Raw genomic sequence first — 27,001 nt, 5'->3', positions numbered from 1 at the left:
GTGGTGGCTTTTTCTCCTTGAGTGGAATGAAACTGACAGGTCTACTTGGAAGGAAGAAAATACAAGTGTAAACAAGACGTTTTATACATTCTCTTTGTTTCTGTCCACTGTGACGTGAGTGTGTTCTCTGAATCTAGCCACGCGTAGCATTTCGGACGTACCTGTAGTATATACTGTACCATGCATCACTATGACACCACTGCACAGTTAGAATGATCTTAAGATGAAAATGTCGACACTTGGGAGATTAAGAAACAGAAAATGCAAAAAAAATAATACTGTAACATTAGGCAGAAGACACACACACATATGCGTGCACACACACGTGCAAGCACACATGCATGCACACCAGCGCGCACACACACACACACACATTTTCACACACGCTGCAATAACATGATGTATGTGCTACCATTTTCTTTGATACTAAAACTCATGTCACAGAAACATCCTGTTGCAGCTCCTTCCCACAATTCAGTGCAAAGCTTAGTTTAAATTCCTACCCCCAACAGATATGGAATCAACACAGAAGTCAGCGTTCAAGTCTTTCTCACTCTCTCTCGCTGTCCCTCTCTCTCTTCAACTAAAACAGTGGTGTGGTTAACATCAACGACAAAAAAATCATGAAGGAAACAAAATCAGAATATACAAAAAATAAATAAATAGGCAACTGGATCTTCAGTCTTTTTTGTAAGAAGATCATAAGTTCCAGTTGAGGAAAACTCAAAGCATTCCCTGTCCATCCCAGCACCAACATTCTATTGGTATCTACTGTCTCGGGGAACTAAGCAACATAAATACTACCATCAATAACACGATGCTTATAAATACATGTACTATTGTGTTTATATATATATGGGTATGTATATATATATAGCCACACATATATGAATATAAATATAAAAAGTGGAAAGAAATCTGTCTTTGGGAAAACAAAAAAACAAAACAAGAGGAAAAAAAACTATACGTAGCCGACCATGCACAGTTCCCAGGGTGGAATGTTCCTTTGTGAAATGGTGGTTCAGTAAGACACTGCCCGCTTCACGCTCCTGATCCTTTGGACGTTGCTGACTCCTGCAGAAATCCCTCCTCCAGAGAGTGACGAATGATGGACAGCTGACAGCTGATGGTTTGGCAGGTTGTTTTTTTTTTTTTTTTAAACTCTTGTGAATGCATGTCCATTTTCATAAATTAAAATGAAAAATATTATGCTTTTTTTTTTAAAACTCTTCCCTCTGATACACAAAAAAAGACAGGAACCTTCATGCATTTTGTGTTTATATTCCCCTGTTTCCGGGGGGATGCTCAGAACTGTGACGCGCTGCTGGGGTCACACTGCAGTAGCCGTACGATGGAGGGGTCACTTTTGGCACCTTTGATGAACTCCTCCAGGGAGAGCTTGCCTGCAAGGGGAGAGAGCAGAGAGGGGCGTGTTGCTAAAGCGCTCGCTGTCTTCCTGTCAGAGCTGCTTCCGCTCAAATCCTCCCGCACTGCGACTGAACCCGCGTGCGGGTCGCCGCGGTGACACCACTCACCGTCGTTGTTCAGGTCCATCTGTCTGAAGATCTTGTCCGTCCTCTTCTCTGGCGTGGACTCGTCCTCTGGCATCTTCATCACTGAAGACACCATCTTGTAGATGGCCTACAGATGGAGGAAATGTGGGAAAGAAACACGTGTGCTCTTAGCCACGGCTCTTTTCCGTTCCAGCTCTCTGTTCTAAAGAGCCCACAGGAAGATCCCCTGTGGTTTGAGAGGAAACCTGTCTTAGCTAAGAACACTGGGTGGATTGACAGCCTAAAGGTCAGATATTTAGCTTGGCCTGCTGTCCTTGGGATGAGTGGTAGCTTTACCAGTTCATTGACTGAATTGATTGACTGTCAGGTCCTGTTTATTGAAGGCTTAACCTTTGACTTTGGATGCTTGAAGGTGCTCTTTTGTCCTTTTTCTCAATGAAATAAAGGAGGGACAGATGTGATCTGCCTCTATATATATACACATGATGAAGGAGAGACAGATGTGATATATATGTGTGTGTCACATCTGTCTCTCTTTCATTATATATATGTGTATATATAGAGACAGACACAGACAGCGAGAGAGAGAGAGAGAGAGAGAGACTGAGAGACAGAGAAGTGCATTACAAAAGGCTGCTCTGGACCTTACAAGTGCAGGTCATTAACCGTTTAACCATGTGTTCTGCTTATAACCACTGAAGCCAATGCAAAAAGCCCTGCAATCCTCGGCTGCCAGCAAACCGTAACCTCGATCAGCCCTTGGATAATCTGCCCGTTCTGCACACTCGGGGATAAATCCCAGTTAAATTTAACTCGATAATCCGAAAGCACAGAGCCCCCCCTCCCCCCTCCCCCTCCCCCATCCCTTCTCCTCGCCTCCCTGCGGATCTGCTGGTGGGGGGATCACATGAAGATGCTCCCTGATGCCAGGCATCATGCTTGCACCAGGCTCCCTCCTCCACTATGCGCTCCAGCAAGCACAGGAGGAAGCAGGGATAACTACTGCCGAGTGGGTACTGACAGCCAATGGAATGATGCAGTACCACTCCTTCACCACCAGAGGGAGGTTTTAAAACATTTATAAACTAGCCCTGCTAGCGGTTTGTTAGTCTTCACACCGGATTCCCCATTCAGTGTTCCAATAAAGCATGTAATCAGTAATGGTGGTTTTCCCTAGGCTAGACCTGATTTATTGCTGTTGCACAGTGAAATTGCCCTCAGTTACCTTATAAAGGTTACTTTATTGTGTGGCATGTTCAACTGACGTGGCAATCGGGAATGAAACACAAAACTCTGACATATAGGACTGAATCATCATGCTTACATAAAAAGCTAACATCCCTGTCTCTGTCTCTCTGTGTGTGTATATATATATATATATGTATATATGACAGTCATAGATAATTAACATCTCTTCAATGTTCAGAAGTACTTCTTGTACATTTGCATCATGTTCCCATTCTATTATCTTCATCTATTTTAGATAAATTTAGATTTAGAGGTTTTTTTTTTCATTACTTTACCTGTTGAACCAATCAAATTCTAGCAACTCCTAGTGCCTGAATTTATTCATGACCAAAATCACCGTGCAAAAAGAGAAACGCATGCGCTCTTTATGCTAAAGTACACTTTGTTAAATACTGCTGTGTATACAGGTATACGCACAGTTGAAAACCAGGCTCGGCACCAGGAGAAAATACAGAAGGGTGCAACTGCAATCCACGGGGGTGCACAAAAACTCATAAATACTATGTAGACATTGGGATATAAGGAGACAACTGGGGGTGCACTGAGGTCCATCTGGGGGTGCAATGCACCCCTAAGCACCCCCAGAGCGCTAGGCCTGTTGAAAACTGTGCCTGCAAACACATTGTCCGAGTTGGACTACATCTCCCAGCATGCCCATGCCTACCTGCACAATCTCCAGCATCTCCTCCCGGCTGATGTAGCCGTTGCCATCCAGGTCGTACATGCTGAAGGCCCACTTCAGCTTCTGCTCCAGCTTCCCGCGTGACGTCACGCTCAGCGCGATGATGAACTCCCGGAAGTCTATCGTCCCATCGCCGTTGGTGTCGAAGGTGCGGAAGACGTGCTCAGCGAACTTGGAGGCGTCGCCGTAGGGGAAGAAGTTGGCGTAGATCTTCTTGAACTCCTCCACGTTGAGGTTTCCGCTGGGGCAGTCCTTTAGGAAGCCCTGTGAGGAAGAAGAAGGTTCATTTGTGATCGGAGGGAACGGGCGAAAGAGTCTGTCAAAGGAGTGCTGTCATACCCCCGTACAATCAGTGGCAATGCCTCCAGCATTGTGGTGCCGATCCGAGAGAAAAACAAGCAAGTACTAGGACTCTACACTCTCCTTCCACAGATTAATCATTTGTGTGAGTTTGAATGTTTGACACTGCTCTGTCATTGATTTACTGAATATCCTGTTGAATTTCTGTGAGTGATCTAACAGCACAAGGCCCCACCACTCTGGATATGACAGACAGTTAGTATGCCTGACAGTTACAGCTCAGAACACCGTGACTAAATCCTTCTAAACTAATGCCATTCCTTTTAATTGGTTCAACAGAAACTCAAATATGGGTTTGCTGTAGTTTCTTAACATGGCACCCCTGTTTTTAACAGCCACAGTGTTAAGCACTGTATGTATTCACAATGTTTGCCAGCTCTATAGTTGGCTTTTATATTACATTTGCTTAGCATTGTAACAGTTTACTGTTTTTTTTACATTTTCATTTATCCAGATATCTGCTGAGGTAATTCAGGTAAAGCGTCTTGACCAAGGATATGAATGGAGTGGTCCGTCTGGGAAACTGGCAAATTTGTGCTCACCTTGTACCACTCCTGCAGCTCGTGGTCAGAGAACTCTGTGTTCTCCCTCAGGTCCTGGAGCATCTCTGGCCGGAGTTTGCTGTTCTGCTTTCCCATGGCGACAAGTCTCTGTGTGTGCGGCGACACCACTGAGGCCCCTGGTCAATCCTGCAGTCGAAAGAGCATCGGATCATCGACCATTCACGTGAGACCAGGACGGCCCGGGGTCAGCAACCAATCACCGGTCCAGCTTTGACTTGCGGCTAACTAGCCAAAAGCCACTACCAGTCAACGCGGCCTTGATTGATCAGGAGACCGAGATAGGTAAGCGGCAAGGATCAGTCGATCAGCTGGACAAAAAACATTGGATCAGTTGGATTAAAAACATTGACCTAACATAACAAACACCCACTGGAAAATTTGACACCATACTCTGTTCTGTGGTACATGGTATCTTCCTTGGTATTAAGTAAAAACAAACATACGGTGCTATGCATGCAAGATTATCATACCAGGAACTTCAAATGCGACTTGCCAAGAAAAAAAATGGACTCTTTTTAGAATGATCCAATTTCCTTTCTTGAAAAGTCAGAGCTAATAAAAGGCAAATAATGTTACAGCGCAGACGGGCTAATGAGGATGGAGATCAGATGAATCTCAGCTCTGGAAGAACACCGCCCCGCAGACAACGTAATTAACGGCAAGGCTACTATCCACGACCCAAGCCCCTGGTGGAATATCAAAGTTGCAACTTGTGAAAAGAAATCAGCAAAGACTCGCTGGATACCCAGACAGCCGCTACTGAACATTCCTCAAAACCTGTGAAGTAACTAACACCGTGGGTTATTTTTCAGGAGGGTCTGTGAACACTCAGATATGTCAGAGCAATATATCTGTTGAATTTGCGGTGGTAGTTTTTTATGTTTGCGCCGGGTGACACGAGAGGTGTTTCATTTCAATCGCTCTTTAACAGCAGGCCCATTGTTTTCATAAATACCCCCACTGTAAATCCCGGAGTCTGAATACCTGCAGTAATTAATAACTAATCCACCCACGCAACCCGCACGCTTTGCTGCCAGCGCGCTAAGCAAACAAACGCTCCGCGAGGGCCGGCGCGCACGGGCGTCCCCCGGCTCTGTTTGCGATCGCGGTTTTGGGAAATCACTCTCAGCGGCTAATTAGCAAACATCCACCGAGTGAACAAGAGAGGGTGGAGGGAGCTTTTCATGAAACAATAATAAGTGGATGACTGAACACGAAGGAGAGAGAGAGAGAGAGAGCGCAACACTGAGATTTCAGCTCCGACCACGGCTAGCACCTATAAAAAAGCTATAAAAGATGGCACTCTGACATGTATTTTGCAGGCTTGTCCCACTGGATTCTGGCTGTAATGGGCTGCAAAATGTGAACAGGCTCTGCCCTTAGAGATACCGAAGTCAGTCCCCGTGCCACCGCGGTGACAGGAAGGTTGCCGAGGGGAACTGATCTCCAAATCAATGATGCGCAAGCGGCCGTCATTTCATTTGCGTCATTGTTGTACTGTATATGCCTCAATGCGGTCGTGCCACCTGTGTTACTCAAGCCTACTGTATATCCAGAATCAAATGTAGCTCCCCTCCACATGGCTAATAGTGGTCAGATCTCATATCAGCACAATGCCAGTGGTGTTCCCACCCTGGTCTGACTGCAAAGAGCAATACAAATCTTTTCATGTATCTTTGGAGTTTCTCACAGACCTCTGGAAGATAAACCAAATATGAGATTTGTCACCAACTGACACCCTTCTGAATGGTTCAAATATGACACAGTTTAGATATGATGGGTCATACAAGCTATGAATGATTCGGCACAGGGATTGGGCTTAAGCCAGGGAGAGAATGGGGACTGCAGAGCAAGTCTGAGTGGCAGCCTGCCCACTGTTGCCATTCAGCATGCAGAGGTCTGGGCCTACACAGCCCTGCCGGTTCCTTCACCACCATCCCTCTCCCCCTCACTCTCCCTCTTTCCCTCTCTCTCTCTCCCTCCCTCTCTCTCTCCCTCTCTCCCTCTCTTTCCCTCTCTCTCTCTCTCCCTCCCTCCCTCTCTCTCCCTCTCCCTCCCTCTCTCTCTCCCTCTCCCTCTCTCCCTCTCTTTCCCTCTCTCTCCCTCTCCCTCCCTCTCCCTCTCACTCTCCCTCACTCTCCCTCTCCCTCCCTCTCTCCGTCTCCCTCCCTCTCCCTCTCTCTCCCTCCCGCTCCCTCTCCCTCTCCCTCTCTCCCTCTCTCTCTTTCTCTCCCTCACTCTCCCTCTCTCTCCCTCTCTCTCCCTCACTCTCTCTCTCTCTCTTGCTCTGGGGCACAGAGCTGGAGAGCACCCTGTAAGTGGCACACTCTCCTGGCGGAAAAGATCGCTCTCCTGCAGCCACGCGGCCACCCGACAGCTCTTCACAGAGCCGCCGTGTCGTGTCATAGCTGCTCCTTGAGGTGCCGCATCACCGCCCTCCCCCCCGGAGCTCCAATTAGCCACTAATGCTCTCCAGAGTGGGGTTCTTTACCGCTGCAAGGGTATCACCTCCATCTTCAGTGAGAGAGAACCGGGGGGGGGGGGGGGATAGAGAGAGGAGAGGAGATAGAGAGGGAAAGGCAAGATAATATGAAAAGACACTTAGAGAAAAAAGGGGAGGAGAAGGGGGATGTAGAGAGGGATTGGAGGATGCGAGAGAGATCTGGAGAGAGAAAGAAAACAAGGGACGAGAACCAAGGAGCACAAGAAAAGAGAGGCCAGCGGTTTGAGGCAGAGTGAGAAAGGGGTATGCAAACAAGAAAGGGGGACACAGAGACAGGGGGAGAGGGGGAAAAAGCATGCCGGAGAGAGACATATCTAATTAGTCCCCTGTGTGCCATTATTAGGACAAGAGAGGGAAAGAGAGACCAGCCTAAACACTCTACCAGCTCCTCAGTACTCCTTAGTTCACATAAGCGGCTCTCATTAGAACCAGACTCAGGGATTCTAAATGGCATCACTCCGGGTTCCAGATCACTGAGCACAAACGCCTCTCTGTCTCTCCCCTCACTTCTGAGCCCACTTCTGAGGGCAAGATCCTCACCTCTGCACCAATTACTGTCCTGCAACTGTTACCGCCCAATGACTGGGTCCCGGTCCAGTCGAGGATTTGCATTTCATAGCTTCCTCACGTTACTCCGAAGGAAGAGCAAAGAGTGCGCTGATGCATGACACCCCCGAGAAAGCCTTTTTATGTAAGGGGGAAGAACTGTGTTTTAAACCCCCATTCTTTGATTTACTGTCCCGTTAGGTCCTGCACAAAATGGAAAAATAATGTGGAGGACAAGGGAGAGGGGGGTGACATGGGAAATGTCCATCTCCAGGCCCTTTGTGCTGCAGTCATGTTTATTTTCTACCTCTTGACATTTTGTCCCCCCCCCCCAGCTTAAAAAATAATCCCTCCTCTCCCCTTCCCACCGTTTGGCCTGTTTGGTTAATATCCAGTCCTGACAAATCCGGAGGGCGCAATCGGCGAGGACCCCAACCCTTCCCTCCAACATCTGCCCGATTCCTTTTTCTGGGTCATCAACAGCTGTGTTGCAAATCCCGGGATCAGGGTGGGAGTCAGGGAGGGAGAGGGGGAGGGTGGGGGGATTGGGGTTGGAGGTGGGGGGTTTGGAGGAGAAAAACAACAGACTGTTTTCTTATGCAAATGTGCCCACGGAAAGGCCGAGAATACTCAAGTGGGCCGGGTCGCCCGCGCGGCTGAGTGGGGCCGAGCGGCCAAGCGGTCGGCGAGCACCGCGCCCGTCGTACTTTGCCATCATTAGGGAGCACGGGGGGCGGAGAGGGGGGGAAGCACTAGACGCGCTGAAAGCTCACTTCAACATGAAAAAGAAGGGAGATGAGAGCATCGATTTTCTTCCTCCTTTTAACTCCCAGCATCCATTTTTTTTGTGTGCGCGTGGAACAATAATAAGCAAGAGTGGCTATCTGAGACAAACAGTACACAGCTGTTTGATCACCCTGCGGGGTGCTGGCACGCCTTCGGCCCCCGTCTCTGTCCCTCTCCGGCTTTCTCTCCTCTCTGGAGCACCACTCACGTCACCCCGACGTTGCGGTAACGTTCTGCCAACGTTCCGCCAGCGCGCCACGGAAAAGTTGCGCATCGGGCCGCGGGATACTAAGGATGCTGTGGGTCGAGCCCTGACCCAGATCGATGCGGAGTCTATTTTGCGCAGGGTCTCGGAAGATCGCAGAAGAACAAGCTAATCAAGGTGATAAAAATAAGAATGAGGCTGTGTCCTCGGTGAGGGAGATATTGCTCCTGTCTGGTGAGAATAACAGCCCATAATAGTCATTTTTTTTCTTGGCTCCCAGCAGGGGAGTGATGCCGATCCCGACGCAAACTTACAACCCTGCTATATTTCCTGACATGGCTGCATGCTGGTTAATTGTTGCAATTACACTGGAGTCAAAACAATCATCGCTGCATATAATTACCGCATGACAGACATCAAAACCGCCATGAACAAACAGCCTAATGCGGAGGATGCTTTGGTGTGTTTATTTTTTTATTTATTATGATTGATCTCGAAAACATTTGGAGCTGCATTTCGGCTCCATCTCAGACTTTTCCGATCTGAGGTTTTTGGGGACAGTTTTCAAACACTGCAATCAAGCCCTTGCCGCACCTCTCACAGAGAATATAGGTCACCCCTGGGGATGAGGAGGAGGGGCGGGGGTTGCTGAATCTTTCCAAAAAGGCCTGCTACCCTGACAGAGTCATTAGCGATAGTGGTGAGAGACTCTCCGTCAACACAAACACCCCTCCGCTCCCGGCCCACTCTCACCCCAGGGAGCTGAGCGCAGACGGCCCACTCAGGCACTCAGGTAAATGCTGCAGATGCATCTTCACCCGTATTTACTTGCAGAAGGTTTTTGCACAGGGTGTTTGCACAGGGCCGTACAGGGCAGCGGCGTGCCACCGCCGAACACTCTGGCCACCTGGTCAGAGCCCTGACCGTTGCTCAAAGACTGTTGCTCTGGCAACATAAAGTACCAGACAGAATGGAGAACCCACCAAAATGTGAAAGGTTAGGCCCGATTTCAAATGCACGCACACACACACACACACACACACACACAGACACAAACAGACACACGCACACGCACACACGCACACAGACACACATGCACACAGACACACACACACACACACAGACACAAACAGACACACACGCACACAGACACACACACACACGCACACACGCACACAGACACACACACACACACACACACACACACACACACACACACACACACACACACAGGCACACAGCACTCCTGAAATCTCCTGCAAGGGAGAAACAAGCCAACAGACATCAGACTGCACCGTGCGATTTTGTGGCACTGCTGTGTCAATGGTGTGTCAAATCACAGTGACAGCGGGTCAGTCAGGGACCGAAAGGTCACGCACATGACTAAAGAGGGGTAATGTGGAGGCAGTAGGCACACAGGAGCCCTGCACTGCTGCTACACTACTGCTCTGTGGATTGTGCTGTGCAGGGCATCTATCATTAATTCATGGCTTACTAACTTATCAGGTGCTCTTATTCATTACAATGCATACCCCTTTTCAAATGCAGACAAGAGCAAGGTTGCTGTGACCCGAGGCCAAAGCTGGCTGACCCAGCGCAAGAACTTGCTAAAGGGTACAACGAGACCCAAAGTGCTCAGAGCCCTCTCTGAGGGGGAGCAATGAGCCCTTCTGGAGTTTCCCTTCCCACTCTCCAAGCCTGATTGGTCAGATCTTTAACTCTGGTAGTGTCCATGGGAGATATGACAACTATAGGATTCGGGGCAGACCTAAATCAGTCACACCAATTTAAGCGCACATCCTTCATGCCTCCTCTTCACATACAGTATTTAGCTCTTATCACAGGGCTTGCATCCTGTTGAAACTGACCAGCCTGGCATCCTCACCTCCCATAGTATAGAAGATGAGGTAAACCAAGCATTATTATGCTATTAATATGCTTATGAATTAGGCAGCCTTTGTTGGGGAGTTTCCATTGCTCCAGGTATACACACACACACACACACACACACACACACACACACCCATGCACACACGCACACGCACACACACACACACACACACACACACACACCCACCCACATGCACGCACGCAGACACACACCTCTTTCCTACACCCATGGCCACCGTGACAACTTTCTGAAACGTGGCTACTCCAACCACGGACTTCTGCTAAACAGGTTCTAAATAATAGGAATCCTGGATTCCATCCATGGCTGGAGACCTGGGTTTTTCACAGAGAAAACAACTCTGGAAGACAGCTGGCTGAAAATGCAAACATTTGCTGCAGCTGCAGCATATCAATTATTTTGGCCACAACCCTATGATTCAACCATTTATTCAGTCTCGTTACTGCTGAAGTCCATGCTGTGCAAGGAAACAATGCAATGTTTACTTCATGCAATTTTAGGGAAAATGTCTATTGCAAATATTGGTCTTCTTGTCAGGGGGATAATTATCATAGGCCATACCATAACAACGTTTTTATTCCACGTATCTTTATTGTTAAAATGATGTTTTTGTTTAATAAATCGCTGTGCATTTGTCATGTTTAAGCTGCCGGGACCTGTTTGCAGGTCCATTTCTCTCTGCTGTCACGCCGTTGATGAGGCAGCATCCATTTCCACCTGCAGCCGAGCTGTGCACGCCGCGACCGGGCGCCGGAACGCGCATACAAATCACAGCGCACGCTGTGTGCGTGTCTGCCTCACAACCCCCCCCCCATCCCCCCCGTATGAATATGAATGACCACACATCTCCTTCTCGGTCCATGCAAATCATACCGCTGCAGCAGAGGGGGACCTTTGTTAAGTGTAAACGATGGCTCGGCAAGACGTGTCCTCCCGAATAAATCAATGAGCCGTGCCCCCCCTACCCCCTCCCCCCACCCCCGCCCCCCCCAGGCCACACCGAATGAATGGCTATCTGTCAGCGAGCGCGGCTGGGCTTTCGGAAAATGCCACAGAGGCTGACCTTTGACCTCTCCTCCGATACGTTCGGGTTTCATTGGCGCAAAGGGGACCGTTGGGTCAAATGACCACCTGCTGCGGAGTGGGGATCCGGGAGGGATCCCCCACGGCTGATAGGGCGGAAGCTTCTCAGGATGCTGGACAGAGGGCAAGTGTTGCATTTACATTTACATTTATTCATTTGGCAGACGCTTTTATCCAAAGCAACTTACAAGTGAGGTACAGTACAACATAAGCAAAAAAACCATAAGGAGTCAACAATATCAGATTAAGTGTTGACTAAAGAGGAAACACTGACAGAGATTACAGCCAACAACCTGTCTTAATAGCAGCCCGAGGGTAACAAAGCAACGTGGTACTATTAACAAAGACATTTAAAGGCCACACATGGCTATCCCCTGAGAAATCATCAGTACAGGTGGTTGATATCCAGCCTTAATTTTACCTTTTAGGTGACAGGGGTTGGAAATTAACTATGTTTCCTGGAAAAAGTCAAAGTGTGCTTGAGGCTGAACCTCAGGGAAAGTAGTCAGTACACAGTGCCAAGCACACCCCGAGATGACTGTCCTTAAAAAGGCCGATTAATACGAGTCCAACCAGACACCCTCCCTGGGTCTTAGTCTCCGGGCCTTGCTGTCTTCTGAGAGCTGCCCTGATTCTCCAATGACATTTTCATCAGTGCATTTGACTGGAGCTGTTATGCATTAAACACAGACTTCAATTCTGCGGTTGGAACCAGATGGCTTTACATGTTGTATAAAACCTTTTTTTTTGATTCACAAGATAATCCTTTTTTTTGTGCCGAGCATCCTACTGCAGATTCCAGACCACAGCCGAGACCTGCGACCCCCCCCCCCCCCCCACCCCCACCCCCTCCGCCCCCAGAGTCCACACCTCAGAGTTCTGAGCATAAGGACGCCTGTGTGGCCTTGGATAAGGTACTTAACCTGACTGGCTTTAGTGCACATCCAGCTGTCTAAATGGATAACATGTAAAATGTATGTGATAAAGCTGGATAAAGCTGTCTGCTGAGTAGCTGAATGATGTAAAACGTGAAATGACGTCATATAACAGCTTTCATGAGCCAAACTCTGGGATAAATTGACATCATTTAAGCCTCACACGGTGTCATTACTCATTCTGTGTGTGTTTTTTTTTATAAATCTGGTTACTTCTTTTCTCTGAATCCCCATTGTTGGAATAAATGGCACGTCAACACAGACCTGCACAAGCTCCTATGACCTTAAACCTTATCTCCTCTACACACAATACCTTCACAAATAAGTCTCCTTTGATTTCCTATTTCTATTAATAATACGTTATTACATTCCATTTATTTATTTTATTATTGCTATTATTTTTATTATTTTTTTTTTGCAATTACCGTTACTGTCACCGCTGCTGCCGTTCCTGAGTCAGCGTAGGGCGAGAGACGAATTACCGTGTGATGTCATATCAGAACACCCTGAGCGCAAAGCCCTCTCTCCTGGAACAGAGCCCTCTCTCATCAGGGTGCAGCGGCTTTAATTCGGCCTGGATTACACAACCATTTAGCTGCTCTGACCCCTTCCCTGCCTCGGCATGGGCTACGCTAACAGGATCGCTGCCCCGTTGGCAGCCAGAGCCAGGCATGCGGCGATTCTCAGGAAAACTGACGCAACTGCAAGACCTTCAGTTCCCTCTCTCCTGGCCTCAACCTCTGCTGGGAACGGGGGGGGGGCAGAGAGAGGATGGGGAACGGGGGGGGGGGGGGGGGGGGGGGCACAGGGACAGAAAATTCAAGAGAGAGAAAGAGAGATGGAGGGAGTAGATGAAGTCAGCTTGATCACCTCCACTCCACCAGCAGGTGCCTGGTACCACTACAGTAGTTTCCTCAGTGCTGCTGTCCAGAGACAAAAAAAAGTGCTCCAGCTCCAAGAGTGATTTGGTACATATCTGGATCATCATCCTTGGGATAAATGCGAAAAGGTCAAATTTAGCATAAACTCACAGGCACAGATACAGATATTTGAATTTCATCTGCAGCCAGCAGACTCCCAATAACAGAAGTGCCACTCACATGAAAAAAAACAATTTGCATTACCGAGCATGTCCCATGCAAGACACAGTGGCTGATTAGTATGCCGCAGCGAACTGATCCTAGGTCAGCCTTCTCAAGAAATGATTAACTTTTTTCCCTGATGAGGTCTTAAATTCGTCTTAATCTCCAATGGAAGAGACTGCATATGTTCAAAGATGATGGGAGGAAAGTTATGCATATTTTTGTATGAATAAAACCTACTCAGTTTGGTCTAAACAACATTTCCCTCAGGCAACTACAATGTTAAGTAAGTGTTATGTGATGTGTTGTACTCATGGATTTAAGACATTCTGTGCCTTCACCCCAAAAGTTCTGTCCTGGGTTTCTTACATAATGTCACAATGTCTACACAGAAGCATGATAGCTGGATTATCTCCTGGAGGTACACGCACAGATTAAATCAGATAAGACCTTTTCTCACTGTATGGTCAACAAAACACACACACACACACACACACACACACACACACATACACACACACATACACACACACACACACATACACACACCTCTAACAATGCCATGTTCATTTATGTGTGCTCCTCCCTACACACACAAACACACACACCCACATGCATACACACACACAGACACTGGGCCACTAGAGGAAGATGTCATTTTTTCCCTTGGCTTATTGTTTTCAAAGCTAAGGGTGACAGGGAAAGAAGTATGCTTAAACACAACAACACCACACCAAAGTGTGAATCCAAGGCTGTGCAAATGAGTTATACAAATTGTTATACAGCCATATGGAATGGCCAACGTGCTGGGTAAATCCTCACATCCTCACTGCTGCTGTTTCTAAATTGGCTCCTTTCACTCATCTTTATCCGCTTGGCCCAAACTCCAAACACAGATCAAACCAGGAACAGAGCAGGTGACATTGTGCTTTTCCTGTCCGGTGGCCGTGGCGAGATTTTGATCCAACTTGATGGGAGTGTTAATTGCATAATTGCCCGCTAAGCCAAAGAGCAGTTAAACAATAGGAGATTAACCAGGCTTTTCTTTGCTTTGCAGCCTTGATTCCTCACTGGGGCACTGCTGGCTGTATCTTTGGGCAAAGAACCTTACCCAGAATTGCCAGAGTACCTTACCCAGATATGTAAATATCCAGTAGTGTAAATGGATAATGTGAAAATTGTAACCCGTGTCAGTTGCTCTGGATAAGAGCGTCTGCAAAATGGCAATAATGTAATGAATGGAAGGCAAAAAACTGGGGGATGCCTTCAAGTTTCCCCGCCTTTCCCTCCTCTCCAGCCCTCCAGCCCCCATTTTAACAGTTGTTGATATTTTGTAAACGCCTACTGCCTTGCCGGATTGAAACACCTGCTGTCTGGGGAGCCCCTGGGTGTCAGCGTATGGAGATCGCGCTGTCAAACGCCTGCCAATGGAGCTGGAAACGTTCCACTCAGTGCCGCCTAAAAGGAGCTGTGTCGCTGTCGCGCACCTGCAGCGCGTGATGGGAGAGCTCTGATAGCGTCTCAGGTGCCTGAGCCAAGTTACCGTTATCTCAGGCTGTATAAGAGAGTCTACATCAGGGGGGAGCCTCTGAAAAATCATCTCCGGTTTACATCACAGTTATCATTTAACTTGTGTCTCCTGCCAGAGCTCGAATTGGACAGGGAGGCTTTCGGGAAAAAAGTCAATAACCACAAGAAAATTAACCACAGAGGAAGTGTTTATCTGGAGGTACCCACTGCGTGCCAGGTCCACATCAAGCCCCTTACATGGCTGATGTGAGAATGGTTTTTACATTCAAACAAATGCCTTCGCTGGGTTCTGTTTCCATGCTAAACTACCAGACGTGCCTTTTAAGCGACGAGATTCACTGAGACAGGGCGGCCCAGTTCCCAAGTGAGGTTAAAGGTCAGGCCGCTTGCTGCACGGCGTCATTTGGAGAGAGACGATCGCCTCCGCTCCCTCATCCTAGGCTTCTTCCGAGGCGCACAAATCCCTCACACCGGGATTTGGAGACAGACCTGTCTGTACCAGCTAGGCTGTCCTCCCTGCTGGCTGATCTTATTAGGTGAGGAGTTGATCAAGGTTGAGAACAGTGGCTGGAATTAGTCGGCCAACCTTCTATTTTGAGAGAGCGCCGCTGTTCTGAACGGGGTGGCTTTGCTGAGTCTGCCTGTGCGCTGTCAAAGCCTGCAGTACTCTGTCAGGGCTTTCCCTGTGCCATGGTGATGCCAGGTGTGCCAGTCAGCCAGCCAAGTCAAAGACTGGCAACATACTGCAAGAGCTGGGGGCAGCAGCGTAGCATAGTGATAAAAGAGCACGACTCATAACCGAAAGGTTAGCAGTTCAATTCCCTGCTGCGGAACTGCTGTTGTACCCTTAGGCAAGGTACTTACTCCAGAGTTGCCTCAGTAAACATCCAGCTGTTTAAATGGAAAACGTAAAAATTTGTAACATATGTAAGTCACTCTGGATAAGAGTGTCTGTTAAACGCCAAAAATGTAATGTATACTACAGAGTTAAGCCCATTTTCTGCACAGATGACCAAAATTACCCAAAGGTTAGAGTAGGTAGAGTGTTCACAAACATTTGCATTTGTGCCATCAAAACTCATTTAAACACAGAATTTGGATGCTCTATAGCCTCCCATTAATTTCACCCATATCATTATTGCAAATCCTTCAGTTACCCCTGCACTGCTTCTCACCAGCAGTCAGTCCTGTCTAAATAGCCTAAGCTGTAATCAGCCTATAGCAGCATCTTTCTATTGTAGCCAATGGCAAGTGAGCTGCCTAGTTCGACACACAGAGGCATTTTGGATAATATTACATGCGTGGGTGGGTACCTGCTGTTCCCAATTAAATGTTGGACAGTTATTACCGTCCTTCACAATGCCTGCCTTTTTAGCCTGTATGCTAATGTATTCTTTGATGCTGCAGCAATCCATAGGCTGCTTAAATTGACCCAGAGCTCAACAACATGCACCGGTTTCTCGATAACACACCGACAGCACTGTTCCCTCGACCATGAATCTAACCAAAATGGTAACAGCTCACATCCATTTTAGGTGTTGGATTTTGCGCTACTCTCCCTTGCTGGGGGTGTGGACTGAGGATTGTGGGGTGCTATGTTCTTCCATTTCATTTGTATTTGCTCTGTGAAGTCATCAGTTTCTCTAGTTTCACACTAATGGTCTTTTGAAATGCAACCTCTGCTCAGCTGCATATTTATATACACCAAATGCACTAGGTGTTCACATCAAATGCACTAGGCGTGCAGTTCTGCAGAAGTTGCTTGTATGTACATATCATATATTCTCCATAAATCAACACATTCGTGTCTGCAAAAAATACGTCCGCATCCTGAAGTCTGTAAACGACAGTTAGGCCACAATACCTCACAGAATAAATAGGCACTGTTCCATATTCATGCTGCCCAAAGTTTCCTCAATCCACCCAAGTAATTTGACCCTGCGGTTTCCCATTTTAGCACGCGTAGCGAGTGTGGTTTCCGCAACATTCAGCATGATAGAAAAGCACCCCATGTGGAAACAGGGAGGGAAAATAACTTTTCTAGGAAGAGAGTTGACAGGCAAACGGGATGTGTCTGTAGGCATATATGCTTCATGTAAGTGAGTGAAACAGCCCTTAAAATTCTTCGATAGTAAGATAAAATTGATTACATTGATACAAGGGCAGATGTATGGAACATCTGTATAGTGCAGGTTTATACATGTTATATGTCAGCGCTCCGCCCCCTTAGCTGTGGTGTTTTTGTGTTTCCCTGTCCATATGCTTTTGTTTTCCTTGTGTTCTAGCCCTGCCCCGCTCCCCGCCCAGTCTCCGCCCGCCTGACTGCCTCATCGCCTTCACCTGCCTGCCTGCACACCTGCTTCCCATCCCTTCGTCAGCCCTGCCCTATATCTTCCCTGCGCGTCCCTGTCCTGTTGCTAGTTCGTAGCAGTGTGCATTTCGCCTGTTTCGTCCCTGCCGGTTTTTGTCTGTGTGCTGTTCCCGTGTTTCGACCTGCCTGCTCTTCGACCCGATTCCTGCCTGCCACTCTGCCCTGATTGCCCGATATTCTGCCTGCCTGGTGCTCGACCCTGCCTGTTCCTGTTTCCTGATCCTGGATCTGCCCACGGACTGCCTTTCTGGTTCTACCCTGCCTGTTTACTGATCCTGGATCTGCCCACGGACCGCCTTTCTGGTTTCCACCCTGCCTGTTTACTGTTTGCGAACTTGCCTAGCGATTTAATAAATCCCGTCTGGAACCCGAAGCTCCCATGGTCTGCGACTGAGTCCTTGCCTGAGTCGTGACATATGTCAAACAGCACGTCTTAAAGCAAAACCAAAACCATTTGGTAGCACTTGTCTGAAGTAGTACCTTTTTATTCAGTGTCAGGTAATGTGGTCTAAATTGTTAGGCATAAGCATTGATCACATTGACACAATACTCTGAGTGGCAGATTAGTACACCATTAAGTTGTGTGTGTGTGTTTTTTTTTGTTATTTATAAAACTATTGTTGCAAGCAGTTGTTTAGTGACAAATATTCTATCAAAATTGTAGAATATATACATTGTACACACATACCTTAGTTTAAGCATATTTTAAGGATTCAATGTCTAACAAAATTATTGCAATCACAGGGCTATCTTTATAACAAAGTTACAGCAATCACAGGAAGTAATTCAAGCCGTACAAACACAATGGCTTATTACAAGTAAATGAAAGCTGACTGTTTACCTAAAAAGCAGTTTGAGGTTTGCTAGTCTCCCTTTTAAATAAATGCTCCCTTTCCCACTTCTCCCTTCACTATTTCTCACAAATGGTGGTGATTAAGTAACTGCGGCATCACCGCAGACATCTTACGCAACTGTCAGCGGCCCTCCCGAACAAAAGATAAAACATAAATCTATATCTCTAGATACTAAAAGTGCAGATCGTGGGGGGGTTTGAGTTGGGATAAATGGAAATGAAGTACAGCGCTCTTTCAGCTAATTACAGCTGACGTCAAAAACTGTTTCAAACCAAGCAGAAAAGATGAGGACTTTGGTGCGTGTTAGTGGCATTAACTGTTGGAGCTAAGGCAGCGTTAATGCATCTCAACACATGTGTGTTCAGTATATGTTTGTTCAATGAAGGCGTGTTTCATGTTGAAGGCTCATGTGACATTATTTCATGTGTTTAATGATATTTCACTAATTACCCCCATCTCTGAAGGCACACAACCCTACATATGCCATGTTATTTATAGCTCTACAGCTCTACTCCCTCTAAACTCTACATCAGCCACATCCGGCCGATAACCATCAGCCTACAGTATCCAAGTCTGACGGCACCAGTGTAACAGAGGTAGAAATAGCACAGGTTTCCACAGTCGTCCCCATTCGCACAGCACAACAAGATATGAGACCGGCTCACTGAGCTGAAGACACAAGTGCCTTGCTTAGGGAACAAATCCTACGTTACATCAATGCCAGGGGGTGATGTCCCCTTCTGTAGGTGACTCACTTGTGCTTCTGAGCCTCACTACAGTAGCACAGAACAAGAAGCACCCCCCCCCACACACCCCCCCCCCCCCACCCCCGCCTCATTGTCCAGATGGCAATTATTTCCCCTGCATCTTGGCTGGGGAGGGCGATACATTATTCAGGTCAAGGAGAACTGATCCCCTGCTTCCCGGTGGAGTGGTGGGAGCTTGTACGCTCTGATTGCAGGGAGGTCAGCGAGAGACTCAGAGCCCCGTCTGCCCAAAGCGGGCCCGATTAAAGACGCTGCTCAGGTCACGGCACATTACCCCACACCTGAGGAGAACAGGAACGGCCCCATGTGTGAAGCCCCCCTCCCGAAAAAGTGTGTTTTCCAGACAGCTGGGCCTTTTGTCCATGGAGAAGCTGTCATTATTTCCCTGCCTCACTGGCAGCATTGGAGCCTGGCAGGCTGGCTTCAGGAGATACAGGCTGCCCGAAAACTTTTTTGAAGCCCACACGTCAGAGAGGATCACTGGACTGCTTTGCAGAGGTTCTACTGTACAGATACATATCCACTCCCAAGCACTCTTATGCTTTTCATTCTCTTGCTGTCTCTACACCCCCCCACAACCCCCCCCTCCCCCCGCATACACATTCTCTGTACTTCCAAGATCTGATCTTCTTTCCTGAACATGACTCATCTGAACCATACTGAGATCCCTTAGGCAGTGTGCAGACACACTAGTCCTTCATATACAAAACAAAACAACACAGAACATACGCACTGTACAAAGCCCCTTACATTATCATGGGGGGTGGGGGGGGTGATAGGTTGTTATGTTACTTTTTTCCTACTTGTAAAGGCAGTCACTTTAATGCTTATGATGTGCCACAGTGTTACAGCCAGTCGCTCTGTTTGGGACTGGGTTCAAAGCATACAGGGAAGCAGCAGTTTGTTTTTGGGTGAAAGAACAGAGACAAGGTGGTGTAAATGCAACCCCCCTTTAGGTATCAAACAGACTGTGAAAACCATCCTGCAAAATGGCCAAGCCTGGAGAGAGTCTTCTGCAAAAAAGGAACACTGACTTCAAGTAACGGGGCTGTATGAGCTTGATCTTTCTAGAGGTCCACTGGAATCCACGCATTACAAAAAAATAATAATTTTACATGCTTTATCTTTATCTTACCATTAAATGTTGTTATCTCTCCCTTTTTTCATGTCAAAAATTGTGGCAATTTAATACAATTAATACAATTAAATCAATGAAATTAATTCAATGAAAGCGTGTTTATGCGGCTAGGAGACAGAACCCGCAAAGCACTCATGCAGGTCAGCTGATGCTTATATTTTTGGATGGGTACAGAGCAGGTAGAGAAAATGGAATTAGCCATATATTAAATATCAGTAAATCTGTTCAGCTATCTCCATTGGTGTCATGGAAACCCTGAGTACCATCTTTGGTTTCTGAATACCGGCTTAAATTCGGGACACACTAGACTGTCAGAATTACAATGTGTACAGGTTAGGGCTGACACATCACGCTTAATTTTACACGGATTTCCTATTTTAAGGTGGACACTTAATCTGTATGATGAAATGATATCCTTTCACTTTGGGCTGCAGTGAAAAAAACAGTACGGAAAATCAACAAAAATACGTTCACCGTGAGTGTGCAAAATATTCCCAAATAAGGATGAAATATCCAGCACAAAAACTGGTAGACAGCATTGTGCAACAGCCTACCGCTTGTAAAAACTGAAAAGGACTCAAAAGTATGCAGCGCAATATATGTACGGCCCTATCCATTTCCATCCATGCTGTGGCTGGCTCTAAAAATACACATCTGATCCTTCATCAGAGCGCAAGCTGCCCACTCAGCTGGATTCTCCCTAGCGGTGGTTTCATGTGGCACTGCAAAAGGGCCTCCAAGGCTAGAACCGTTTCCCACAATCCCTCACTTCGACTTACACGTGACAAATGGTGGGTTGTCCTCGCCCCAGACCCGGGGTTACACACATGCGGGTGTACATCTGTTGCTCTCATGCTCTCCCTCAAGCCCAGGGAGAGCAAGTTCACCGGCCACGCTGTTCATCAGCACTCCGTGGTTAAATTGCCCCAACTGCCTATCATGGGTTTGTTACCCTCCATTTCACATTTTGGTTCCAGCACCTGTTTGGTGAGACTGTCAGCTTTACGCAGCCATCACCCCAATGGAGAAGCAAGATTACCGGTGTTGGCAGACACGGAAGGGAAATGAAAGTGTCAGTAAATATGACGAAAGGTGTTTCCTCTGAAACAGCAGGTGAGGTGTGGTGTGCTTTTTCGCACGCTGCAAAGCTCTGTTACTGGCCTATTGCTGGGCCCCTGGTTAAAGAAACTGCAGAGTCATGGAAACCCACCTCACCCCATTTCAGAGGATGTGAAATGCAGGCTGTCGGATGGGAGCCTTATTGATTTTTCTATTTCTGATCGGTCTTTACTGTTCGCAGAGTGGTATGTCGTCTCCACGGAGCCTATGTAGCGAGCTGATGTCACATTCTGAAATCGTGACATGAAAAATGGCTACATTTTCTCAGAGTATTGATCCCCCCCCCACCCCTCCTTATTCATTTTAGGAACTTTACTGCATTGTTGAATATTTTGTCCAGATGACAGGAGCCCAGAGTATAACAGCTAGTGCACGGCGTTTACTCCCCTTTCATTCCAGCCTTTAAAATGCCCCTCCCTCTGGCTTTCTCCTTCCTCCCGGCCGCCGAACCAGCCGTCGGATCCTCCTGTTCCTTCTTCCGATTTAACAGTAAGAAGCGTTACGAATTCAACCGTGCAACCTGGTCTGAGCGAGAGCCAGAGCGGCGTCCGAGGCCTCGCTGAGGGGGCCGTGGGCTGCATGAACGCAAGGCTGGAACAGCGTCAGCGTAACTGCAAACGATGCCCTGAAGAGACAGGGGCGAAGGAGTGAAGCACACGCACTGCACATGGGGGGTGGCTAAATCTGGTGCCGAAGGGGCAGGGCAGAGCTTAGAAATGAGGAGGAGGAGGAGAACAGGCTTCAGGCTTGCTTTTTTTTTTTTTTTTTTCTCCTCTCGTTTCTTTCATTTTCCCAGCAGGGTATTCGGTCTGGACCTGAGCGGTGCTGCAGAAACTGCCAAAGAGTGGAGATAAACAAGCTCCCTGAAAGAGAGAAGCAACTGAAGAACTTAACAAGCGTGGTGCAAAATTCTTGTAGGCTGGAACAGGGCATGTTCTTCACCTTTTTTGTAAAAAAAAGCAAAAATAAACACCTTATAGCTGTTAGTTGTTATCCCATACCATGCCATACTGTACAGTACTGGTGTTGATCCGAGCCCCTCCTACTAGACCTCTTCCCATTCCCCTCCTCTGTGAATATCCCCCTGACACCTCCCCTCACTATCCCCGCCACCCCCCTACGAGAAAGCCACTTAAGATTCAACCACAGGGCAGAAGCTGGGAGTAATCAAATGCCCTTTGCTTGCTAATGGAAGGAAGTCGCGAGTGAGTAGGTCTGTATTTGGTACTGCTAGCTAAAGCAAGGTCTTTCCTCTCCCGTAAAGGCCATCTCCTACCGCACTGGCTGTCTCCAAAGCACTGCAGGCAGAACACAAGCCACAGTAAAGAGCACTCTGTGGCTGAAAACACAGGACGTGGCCAGGGGACTGTGGGATTGGCTACAGGGCTGGACTCTGTTGCAAGAATCCTGGCCCCAGATTCAGCCTTGGTAGGATGTAAGTGCTTTGCGCTGAAATCTTAAGTTATGTGGTCACTGAAATTAATAAGAATTGTTGTGTAAGTATAAGAAATAAAACTTGTTTCCATTTGCTTCTCAGAGTTAAAGGCAAAGCCCATTGGTGAAGGTGCTGACTGGTGAAGATCAGAGATAGTCCATGTCTCCATAAACACGCAAGTCCTGCTTCTATTGGGCCAGTTTGCTGGCCACAGTTTTATTAATTATCGTATAGAATAACAGCTTTAGCGATAATCTCAAAATGTGAGCCAAGCTATGGGCCACATTTGGCAGGCTCATTCCTAAAAGCAGAAAAAAATGAGGCAGTTAGCCACATGGCAGAACAGACACGGCTGAGAGCGAGAACAGTCAGTCACACCCAAAATACTACAGTGCACCGCACCGAACAGAACCCCCCCCCCCCCCCCCCCCCCAGATTACATCATGGCTGGCAGCACAGGTCCGAGTAAACACTTCAACCATCTGGCAAAACGGCCGCCAGCACGACCTCCCCAGCCACCAGTTTTCATAACGAACTCGTCCTGACAGCCCAAAACACAGCAAGAATCACACAGGGAAAAGAAAACACAGTTCTGGCCAAGAACACCTTTGCTTTTTTTCCTGTCACGTAACAGCACCAACCAGCTTTGTGCTTGGTTCATCTGAGTAATTAGTAACTGGCCGAGCTTAAGGGTAAAACCTTCACTGCAACAACGAAAACGACAGGCAAGAGCAGTAATTGAAAACAATTACAACTCTCAAAGCAGTTATCAATCAACTGAGCTATGTGTGGGACGTTCTTGGATTCACATAGGAACACAGACATAGGCAGATACTGTTTTCAGGTCTCTCACACTTGCTTTCAAGCATTTTTTCTCTGTCTTTACTGATTACAGCTTTCGGTCCTGACAAAGTCACAGAATACTCTATGAATATCCCAGCTCTCCAGAATTTCCTCATTGATTTTCAATCAACATGGGAGACAAATGTAGGCAGAGACTCCACAGTGTCTTCAGGGCTTCATTTCAGTAAAACCTGAAGGTTACTATTCACCTCAGGGGGGGAAGAGATTCCTGCCTTCTTTCATCTGCATTGGACCAAACATAATCTTAGTATTGAAAACATTTTGATGGAATAGTATCAGGCAGCAGCTTTGCTATTGTACACACTGGGCTGCCAGGTTTGGTAATGAAGGTGTCAGTCTGTGTTTTCTGTTGGTAACTAGACTGTCATAACATTCAAATGTCCCTGTAACTGAATTATTTTTGGATATAAGTTACTGTCAAGCTGCCTGCTGCATTCAATAATACACTGTTTCGCATAGGTGGTAATGACCTGTTTAAGTCTAAAGACAGTTATTCCATTTCAATATTACATGTTTTTGCAACTTACACTAACAAAAACAATGATAATAAAAGTATTAATAACAATAAATACCCAACAGTGTAAAATACACTGCCCTCCAACCCATACTGAAAGCACCATAAATTCCATTCACTGTGGTATTGAATTATCCCATTAAGTACCGTCGAGTCTTACTTTTAGTATCGATAAAATAATAAATATGTGGGTTTTATGCGCCCCGTAAACAATGCGTCGTTTCAAGTTTTATATGTGAAGACATAAAGCAACAACAGTATAGGGCTTTCGTCCAAATAATAGCAGTGGGAGAAGCACTCAGTAATAAACCAATTTAAAGTGAAGAAACCGTCATCGATGGTGTTTCTATACGATAAGGCGCCGGTATGTGCTACAGTTTATTACAGCGGGTCTCATATTTTTTGCTGCTTGTACATAGAGAAACTTGTCAAAAACATGCCGTTGAGATTACAAGCTTCCACGGAACCATCCGTAGAATTAATCACGAATCCTTAATCCCGAGCGTGCTTAAAATGCTGCGTGAATATGTAGCATCGCCCGTCTCTGTCCCGTTTCCTGCCGTGAGAACGGATGGAGACCACTGACAATACACACGCATGGAGAAAAGCGAATTCGGGGCAAGATTTCATGAGCTGAGCTGTCTGGTGAAATTCGGTCCTGTCGTAGCGAGACGTTCATTACTTCTCTATTTTGCCCCGGTTGGAGAAACCAATTTCTGCTAGATGTTCTTTAATCCAGTAAAGTGTACAGTGTGGAAAGTTAACATATATAATAAGGAAAGAGTACTAAAATGCAAACCGAAACCTCGCACATAAAGCACGCGACATGCAATTAAACAAACGGGGGGAAAATACGATTACATAATTATAACCGAGACTCGATGGAGTGGTCGAAACAGTCGAAAACAGATCTGTGTGTCATTTACACATTTTTATGTTTCTTGTGTATTGTAGAACCCACCGTCGCATCCGTTAAGTAGCGGTCTGAAAATTGTAATAAAAAGACATTAGGAACTAAACAATGTGCGTCCGCATTACCGACAAAGGGTATAAGCACCGTCATTAACAATTAAACAGATACATAAATATTTTAAATTGATGCAGGGCAGCGATAGGAACATTGCTCGTTCTTACCTTGGTTCAATGTACCCCCGGCTTACTCTCTGTATGCAAATATCTTTGAGCGTGTGTGCTGAGAGAGAGAGATGGAGTGTGCAGCCTTCCGGAAGATCCTTCAAATACTGACTACTACTGCCGTGCTCCTCAGACCATGCTACCATCAAACGCCCCGCGAGACAACGAACCTCGGCGCACGGTTCCACGGGGCCGAAAGTATCGGTTTAAGCAAGGTGAGCCGTGCGAGCGGATTTAAAAGGAGGGGAGGGTGTCGGTAGGATTACGTGGTGCGGTTTTAAGCAGATGCTGCCCCTGCTGATTGGCATCGCTGTGCAAATGTTAATGCAACATCACTCTCTCCGTGGCCGCGCAGCGTCGACGCGCATCGGCGGCGTTAGTCATCTGTACGGGTTTGTGTGTGTGTGTGCGTTGTGTGTTTATTATGACAGCAACTTAACTGAACTGGAAGACCCCAGACACAGAGAAAGCAGTTGGTGGGACGGAGCCGTTTCCTTATTTTTTTATTATTTTATTTAAATTATTATTATTTTTTAATTTAATAATGCATGAATTTTTCTTGGACTGTTTTACAGGAACAAAAACTACCAATATTCTTTCTATCCTTAACAAAACATACATCTTTGCTGCTGACTTTATATTTTTCTGTAGTAGCAACAAAATGCATCTAAATAAACCAACAAATAATTGATGTAACATTATGTACTATTACTATGTATTTACTAAAAATTTGAGATAACCTAAGGAACTACTTCTCTGGGAGAGAAGCAGTTCCTTAAGGAACTTTACTAATGGGAAGATAAAAAAAAAAAAAAAGATTATAGTAATTCTGAGTCACAGGAATTTTTGAAATCAGGTATTAGGCTCTGATGTTGTAATCATTTCTGGGTGACTGTAAAATTAAAAGACTATCCATCATTTGCAGACATAAATAGGGATTTAATTTAATTCCAATCAATTGAGTGCACAGGACCCCAGTAGTGACAGGATAGTCCCAAAATACATTCATTAAAGTACATCCATAGGTCTAGCACTGCAATGAGCATTTTAGTTCATTGTAAGTGCCCATAAGCATGTAATACACACTTAACAATCAATTTGGCAGAATCTTATAAGGCTTTCTTGAAAGTTGGCACATACATTTGTCAAGTGGAGTTCTGAACACAGCTGCATATCAAGTAATTTTTGAGGTATTTTTAGTAGAAGGATTAAGATCTTAAGATCTTAAGATCTTTTTAAGACTGTTCCTAAGATCTCAGGCATTCTCAAGTTATTGTCATTTGATACCTACTAAACATGCCATCACAATCATGGTCTCAAAGCACCTTGTGTGTCCTGTTAGAATTTTGGCCTTTGAGGTTTGGTGGACATTTACACATGTTAATTTGGTAACATTTCAAAACTACGATTATGAATATTTAAAAGTACCATCTTTGATTTTATTAAATGTTGATGTGATATTCTTCAGACTCTGTGGAGTTATCAAGGCCATTTATTGTAAATGTTAAAGAATCTGAATTTGTTAAAAAAAACTTTCATTGTAGAATTTCTGTAGAATTACTCCTATTGGGTCCCTGAGAACTCATGTTGTATGTTGCATGTTGTTGATGTATGCAAAAACTCATGTTGTTGTCGTAGTGAACAACATTGAAAAATTACTGTATTTAAATTTTAAACAAACCTCACTGGCCCTAAATACATCAGAGTACACCAAGATTATGACAAGATATGCGAAACCACACCAAGACTGTGACTACGTCTTGTGCTGATAAAAAAATATATATATAGCATATTAAGGGACACTACAAAGAGTGCATTGAAGGCACTCCTCCCTTGTTAAGAAATGGAAAATATTCCAT

At 46.2% G+C, this 27,001-nt stretch overlaps 1 protein-coding gene across 1 annotated transcript; it reads right to left on the bottom strand.

The window, feature by feature from the left end:
• Positions 1-1,228: 1,228 nt before the first annotated feature.
• LOC118768681 (hippocalcin-like protein 1) lies at positions 1,229-25,511 on the bottom strand. Its single transcript, XM_036515541.1, has 5 exons — positions 25,143-25,511; positions 4,347-4,493; positions 3,427-3,708; positions 1,536-1,641; positions 1,229-1,403 (listed from the first exon to the last, which is right to left on the bottom strand). Exons 2-5 carry the CDS (start codon positions 4,440-4,442, stop codon positions 1,306-1,308), a joined length of 582 nt encoding a protein of 193 aa, XP_036371434.1. The 5' UTR covers positions 4,443-4,493; positions 25,143-25,511; the 3' UTR covers positions 1,229-1,305.
• Positions 25,512-27,001: the final 1,490 nt, after the last annotated feature.

This window comes from Megalops cyprinoides, chromosome 21, assembly GCF_013368585.1.
Source record: "Megalops cyprinoides isolate fMegCyp1 chromosome 21, fMegCyp1.pri, whole genome shotgun sequence".
Lineage (NCBI taxonomy): Eukaryota > Metazoa > Chordata > Actinopteri > Elopiformes > Megalopidae > Megalops > Megalops cyprinoides.
The sequence above is the reverse complement of the archived record's forward strand: the minus strand, read 5'-3'. Positions and strand labels throughout refer to the sequence as shown.

Bases quoted from the DNA above. Each gene is read 5' to 3' on its own strand.
- LOC118768681 (XM_036515541.1), bottom strand. From the start codon at position 4,442: ATGGGAAAGCAGAACAGCAAACTCCGGCCAGAGATGCTCCAGGACCTG. The intron at 3,709-4,346 runs GTGAGCACAAAT...TCTTCCTCACAG, and splicing joins AGCTGCAGGAGTGGTACAAG to GGCTTCCTAAAGGACTGCCC. The intron at 1,404-1,535 runs GTGAGTGGTGTC...CTCCCCTTGCAG, and splicing joins GATGGACCTGAACAACGACG to GCAAGCTCTCCCTGGAGGAG.